A 7,269-nucleotide genomic window follows, 5' to 3' on the forward strand; every position below is an offset into this window, starting at 1 on the left:
CATGCAAACGGAAAATGAGGCAAAACAACACACTGTGACTACTGAGGCTATGCATGTTTAATGAGAGTATCATATATATTAAATAGGGTGTCACATAAGCAAAATTGCTGACTTGACAGAGTCATTAAATGAAGGAGTTTCATCACATGAGAGAAGAGTTTTCCTCATTGGCCAGTCTCAGTGAGGGTTTCACCAGGATGTTATGCACATTTATTAGAGCGCTATGTCAGCAAAATTGCACTTTTTGCATGAAACGAAGAGGAAAGAGAAGGAAGTAGTTTCACCATGGTGAAACCCCACGGGCGTTGTTTCCCATGCGGTGAAATGAGATGAAATTCGCACTGAGGGCTAAATCGTTTCACCATCTTGCATGTGATCCAATCATTTTGCAGTAAAAATGTGTGGCATCGATCACAAAAAATCTAGCGATAACTCTTGATAGCAATAGAAATGTGTTGTATTAACTCTTGGCAGCAAAAATCTAGCGACTATAAAATGTGTGGCATCGTTCCAATAACTCTTGATAGCAATAGAAATGTGTGGCATCGATCAAAAAAAATCTAGCGATAACTCTTTATAGTCGATCCAATCATTTTGCAGCTTGAACTCTAAAATTCATGAGACTCGGTTACCTATTATTTATAGTGTTAATAACTTTGGCGGAGAGACGACTGTGGGTTCGCTGGTACGCTGTGAGTAGCTGCAGCACACGGCTCACAGGTCACGGCTTTGCACCTGCACTGCACGTACGCCGACAGCGTGTCTATGCGTGCCAACATCTCTGAGCTCTTGTATTCAAAGTTAAAATACACATGCAAATTTTATATAAAAAAATACGCATGGAAAAACAAATAGCATTCTACCTTCATCATAATTCGCAGTGAAACATCTTATTATATACTTCCACCATTTCAAATTATAAAATATTTTAGTATTTACACATATATTGACTTTACTATGTATCTATACACATAGTCTATATCTAGATACATAGTAAAATACATAGATACATAATAATGTAGTAAAAACAATATATTTATCACAAAGCACCCACGCCGCGCAAAAATCTAGCGATAACTCTTGATCCATATATAGCAATAGAAATGTGTTGTATTAATTCTTCAGGAAAGTAGAAATCGTAAGCTTTTTTTAGGAGTCGAGGCGCGAGGACAACGGCTCCACTTACTCCTGTAGGGTTCACACATTCTTCCCGTGACCGTGATTTACACACATAGAGACAGGCATGGTCTAAACACATTCATGCACTCCCACACAACCACAGAAAAAAACGAAAGCAAAATAAAATATAGGCCGGGGTGATTTTACAAAAAAAAAAAGGTCAGCCCCTAAAAATGTACGGAGTCTTGTTCTATGTCATCAAGTGAAATCCCAACATTTTTAGACGTAGCTAGGTACGGTGGCGCATAGGAGATATCTTTCATAGGGCATTAATTTGTTTATACTGTACAAACCGCCTCTAATAAAAAATGGATAAGGGATGACGATTGCGGCCTTGTTTATTTCCAAAATTTTTTACAAAATAGGAATAGTAGCACTTTCGTTTGTATTTGACAAATATTATCTAATTATAGACTAACTAGGCTTAAAAGATTCGTCTCGTCAATTTCGACCAGACTGTGCAATTAGTTTTTATTTTCATCTATACTTAATATTCCATACATACGTCTAAAAATTCGATGTGACGAGAAATTAAAAAATTTTGCAAAATTTTTGGCAACTAAACAAGGCCACCGGTGGTTTTCTCGGGCTTTTTTTTCCAGCACAGAAAACGAGAGAATATCATCGTTGAAAGTTTGAGGCACATGCCGAACGAGCCTTGACCGATTTCCCTGCTGTATACACAGCCGCCGCCGTGGTCTGGTAGCTGACCACCGGGTGGACGAGACGGACACGACGACGACGGGATGGAACCGCCGCTACCTACGCGCCTGCCCTCTGGCCAGCTCTGAGCCGCCTGCCTCTCTGACTGGCTGCTGGCCGGGGGTGTGTGATTGCTAGGTGCGCCCCAACCGCATAATAGGGCTTTGTTTACTTAGGCCTGTTTAGTTCAAAAAAATTTGCAAAATTTTTCAGATTCTTCGTCACATCGAATCTTTAGACGTATGTATGGAGTATTAAATATAGACGAAAATAAAAACTAATTGCACAGTTTGGTCGAAATTGACGAGACGAATCTTTTGATCCTAGTTAGTCTATGATTAGATAATATTTGTCAAATACAAACGAAAATGTCACTATTCATATTTTGCACAAACATAGAACATTAAATATAATTAAAAAATAGCTAATTACACAGTTTATTTATAATTTAAAAGAAATCTTTTAATTTTAATTAGTTTATAATTAGACAATATTTATCAAATACAAACGAAAATACTACCATATTTATTTTACAAAGAAAAATTGTAACTAAACAAGGTCTAGCAGGTGTATAGTACTAGTAGACACGCCACTGCTGCCGCCGTCCGCCCGCGCGCCCGCGGCCACGCGACCCAACTAACCCCGGCCGGGCGCTCCAATGGGCGGGGCGGCGACGACCCACGGCACGCGTGTGCGCGCGGGCGCCACCACACCACCTCCCCGTCGCCGCCGCACACGTGGCGACCCATCCGCCCGTCCAACTGACCTAACCCGGCCAATTACCCGTCGCCGTCCTCCGCGCGCGCGGGGCTATATAACCACCCCGCGAGCCTCCTCTGCCATTACAAGAGAGCAAGCGCAGCTGAGCCCTCTAGCTCCTGCCTCTCCAGACACACACAGCTGCTGCTGTCGAAGCTCGATCTCTTTCTCCGACGATCCGGATCGAAGTAGCTAGCTAGCGGCCGATCCATCGATCGACGTGCTTGCCGCCTCTCTGGTACAACGTAGAGAGAAAGATCCGATAGAGACGATGGCCGCCGCGACTGTGACCGTCGAGGAGGTGAGGAAGGCGCAGCGCGCGACGGGCCCGGCCACCGTGCTGGCGATCGGGACGGCGACGCCGGCCAACTGCGTGCACCAGGCCGACTACCCGGACTACTACTTCCGGATCACAAAGAGCGAGCACATGACCGAACTCAAGGAGAAGTTCAAGAGGATGTGTGAGTATCTTTGTCTCTCTTTGTATCTCTCATCTATCTACCTCTATTCTCTCCCTCTGTCGTCGTCGTCTCGTCGTCTCGATCATCGCTTAGCTCTACACATCAATCTGTCAGGCAGAAGCTTGATCACTCACATCGTCGTCTCCTGTTTTTTCTTGTTTCATTCACGTCAGCCATCATCGACTAGGCATTAGCGAGGTATAGCTAGCTTCTTGATCCTGCTGCACATAGCTGATTCCTCGTAGTTTTACGTCCTCGCACCACTCACACACTTTATACGACCAAGTTAATTAATTACTCTGAATATATTTTTCACCAGTGAAGACTACTGAAGAGAAAACTGCGGTCATCTCTTCGTTTTTTTACAGATTCCAAAAGTTTTCGAGCAAACAAATTCAAATAGTTTTTTTTTGTTTTTTCTAAATTGAAATATACATAGTACTAGTACACACAGTAATTTCTATAGGACGTTACTACAAAAAGCAAAACTTGTGTGGACCATAAAAACCCCATGTTCCAGGATTTAGGGAGGGTCAGGTGCCAGAAGGACGCTAGGTTAGGTTTTGGGTACGGTAAGTAGGCATGCAGCGCCCATCAACGAGCTAAGCACACACAACAAGCATGTATGCATTCTAGCTGGACCAAAACCGTATATACTCTATGGCAAGGATGAAAAATATAAACCAGGGTCAACGGCCGTCCCAACAACACGGATCGTCGCGTACCACTACCACCACTTTGTATATGATTAATTATTAACTACAAGTTTGTTGGTATACCCTCATCAACATCATCAAGTAAGCATTCTCTTGAAAAATTTTAAAAAGGGAAACTGATTAGTAAACTGCTAGTAGCCTCCAGGCTAATAATAAAAAATTTCCGGCAGCAGCTTGTTGCCGGCCGGCCTTGTTGATCCTTTCATCCTTCCTTGGCGCCTTGCCTCCAGCATGGCACGCCCACGACAAACTACCCTACCGTATATATATACCAGTCCAATATACAGCTTTGTTTCTCTCTAATTCATCGTTTTGGTAGAAACAAATGAAAGATAAATGTAATTAAATATACTGATTGTACTGGGGCAGGAGACAAAACTCTACTTAAAGCAGTCTGCATGCTTCACAGGTCGAAGATATATATAGCTTTTTGTACGTGTCACGGGAACGATCACTAGGTGCCACACAGATGGCACATCGTCGAGGCTAATCGTCGTTTCTTGTTCTTTGGATCACCGTTGCTCTCACGTACGTGGCACCACTACGTCATGTGGACCTCTCTTAAAGTGGCACCACAGCTTTTTTTGTTACCGTGCACCCTAGCTAGGCAGGGCAAGCTGGTACGTACATACTGCGTACAATTCCTATATATGTCTAATCTTCTAGTACTATGAGTAGTAGTTCCAGTAATAAAAGTAAAAAAAAAGTGTACGTATATATCTTAGGCCTTGTTTAGTTTACCAACCACAGGCAATCCAGAGCATCGAGTTCAACCGCCGGACACGGCATACCAGTAGTACACTTTTTCATTCTTTTTGTGGACATTGACATGACATGTTGTAGGACCAGCAGCACCAAGAATAGGTTGGGCGGGCCCACATGCCAGACAGCAACCGCATGCCGAACGGGGCCGATCCATCGTCTGATCGGCTCGACTCCTGTGTACTACTAGTACTCTTGTTAGTTGAGCACAGCACAGCATTGGCACACGCCGTACCTAACCACCACGTTGTGCCGACTGGACCGACCGACCCTTCTCTTTTCTTTTTCGGTTGACCTGTCGTTGCGTGGACGACGACGAGCCAGCAGCTACTAGCAACAAGCTTCTCGTACGCAAAAGGCCACAAACTGACCGACGGCGGTCTTGCCTTGACGTCCGTGCACTGGCATGGCATATCGACGACAACGGTGGTTTTGATTCTGACTCTGTATGACATGAACATGACTGGTGGACTCCTCGCATGCATGCAGGCGACAAGTCGCAGATCCGGAAGCGGTACATGCACCTGACGGAGGAGTACCTGGCGGAGAACCCCAACATGTGCGCGTACATGGCGCCGTCGCTGGACGCCCGCCAGGACATCGTGGTGGTGGAGGTGCCCAAGCTAGGCAAGGCCGCGGCGCAGAAGGCGATCAAGGAGTGGGGGCAGCCGAAATCCAAGATCACTCACCTCGTCTTCTGCACCACCTCCGGCGTCGACATGCCGGGCGCCGACTACCAGCTCACCAAGATGCTGGGCCTGCGGCCCTCGGTCAACCGCCTGATGATGTACCAGCAGGGGTGCTTCGCGGGCGGCACGGTGCTGCGCGTGGCCAAGGACCTCGCCGAGAACAACCGTGGGGCGCGCGTCCTGGTGGTGTGCTCCGAGATCACCGCCGTCACGTTCCGTGGACCCTCCGAGTCCCACCTCGACTCCATGGTTGGCCAAGCGCTGTTCGGCGACGGTGCTGCGGCGGTTATTGTGGGAGCTGACCCTGACGAGCGCGTGGAGCGCCCGCTGTTCCAGCTCGTGTCGGCGTCGCAGACAATCCTGCCGGACTCCGAGGGCGCCATCGACGGCCACCTCCGTGAGGTCGGGCTCACGTTCCACCTGCTCAAGGACGTGCCCGGGCTCATCTCCAAAAACATAGAGCGCTCGCTGGAGGAGGCGTTCAAGCCGCTGGGGATCACCGACTACAACTCCATCTTCTGGGTGGCGCACCCTGGCGGGCCAGCAATCCTGGACCAGGTGGAGGCCAAGGTCGGGCTAGAGAAGGAGCGGATGCGTGCCACGCGCCATGTCCTGTCCGAGTACGGCAACATGTCTAGTGCGTGCGTGCTCTTCATCCTCGACGAGATGCGCAAACGCTCCGCCGAGGACGGCCAGGCAACCACCGGCGAAGGCTTCGACTGGGGCGTGCTCTTCGGCTTCGGTCCTGGGCTCACCGTCGAGACCGTCGTGCTCCACAGCGTCCCCATCACCACCGGAGCGGCCATCACCGCGTGAGATGAAGTACCACGCCGCGCGCACCGCACCTCGCTCGGTCTCCATGAATCCCTCCTCTCCACAACCACCAGTCGTCGATCGTTCGTGATTATTTGCCTCGTAACGCAAATAATGTGCTCTGTATTGTCTGCATAATTGCCGTGTATCGTAGTAGCTGCTATTATTTTCCATGTACTGTTGCCAGTCGCACAATGTGAACATGCATGTAAGCCCTGGTAGTAGAACCTTAATTTTAAGGGCGAGCTAGCTCACGGATAAAAGACCGTTGTTATTAATTGTCACTAGCTACTTTAGCATGGATGGTGAGGTATTGTATACCTGTGTAAGACAAGCTTGGCTGGTTTTTAATATTTTAATTTGTTTATTAGTTTGCTCAGAATAAAACAATTAAGAAGAGCTGTAATGTGGTGATGATGAGCAAAATTGGCTGCCATTTTATTTTTCAGTGCACCTCAAGTTGGTTCTAGTCCTACTATATGTATGAATTAATCCTTGTCCAGTACTAGTATTCATCATTAACAATAGTGAGAGGCCCATTACCGGTTTCTCTCACTTCATCTGATGTTAAGGGCACGGTGTGCCATGTATCTGTGCATGAAAAGTTCTAAGCATATACCCTAATGTTTCTTTTTTTTTTTCTCATTTCAAAAACTGCTCTACATGACGTAGAACAAAGTGCAGTTTTAAAATATCGATGAACCGGTAACGGTGCAAGGCCAGCGAGACGTTTAACAACTTCGTGGGGTTCAATTACTGTGTGAAGAGGAATCATGGGGGTGTCCCGTATCTGGTGTGAGAAGTGGTCCAAAATTTGCCTCGTTGCCCGCTGCCTGTGCCACGGGCTTGTCATAGGAAAAGTGCTGTCGATGTGGAGAGGACTTGCTTGGGTGGTAGCAGCATGGCCGGCCGGGTAGAGGCGTAGAGGTCCGGCAGGCCAAAGCCGTGGGATATTAAGGTCCACCGGGGCTCACGGCCCAGCATAAATTATAAGCATTTGTCATTCTAAAATATAATCCCTCCATCCAAGTTATAAGACGTTTGATTTTTCTTTATCTTAAATTTAACCACTCGTCTTATTCAAAAAATTTATACAAACATAGGCAAATTTAAGTTATTTTTTTAAAAAAATTATTCATAAACCAAGCCACATGACAAAGAAAATGATATTTTGTGTACATTTTTAAA

At 46.6% G+C, this 7,269-nt stretch overlaps 1 protein-coding gene across 1 annotated transcript; it reads left to right on the top strand.

Annotated features, from left to right (window-relative positions):
• LOC8056975 (chalcone synthase 5) lies at positions 2,723 to 6,527 on the top strand. Its single transcript, XM_002449571.2, has 2 exons — positions 2,723 to 3,101; positions 5,069 to 6,527. The coding sequence occupies exons 1-2, from the start codon at positions 2,912 to 2,914 to the stop codon at positions 6,082 to 6,084; spliced, it is 1,206 nt and encodes a 401-aa protein (XP_002449616.1). The 5' UTR covers positions 2,723 to 2,911; the 3' UTR covers positions 6,085 to 6,527.

The sequence above is a fragment of the Sorghum bicolor genome, chromosome 5, assembly GCF_000003195.3.
Source record: "Sorghum bicolor cultivar BTx623 chromosome 5, Sorghum_bicolor_NCBIv3, whole genome shotgun sequence".
NCBI lineage: Eukaryota > Viridiplantae > Streptophyta > Magnoliopsida > Poales > Poaceae > Sorghum > Sorghum bicolor.

Bases quoted from the DNA above. Each gene is read 5' to 3' on its own strand.
- LOC8056975 (XM_002449571.2), top strand. From the start codon at position 2,912: ATGGCCGCCGCGACTGTGACCGTCGAGGAGGTGAGGAAGGCGCAGCGC. The intron at 3,102-5,068 runs GTGAGTATCTTT...GCATGCATGCAG, and splicing joins GGAGAAGTTCAAGAGGATGT to GCGACAAGTCGCAGATCCGG.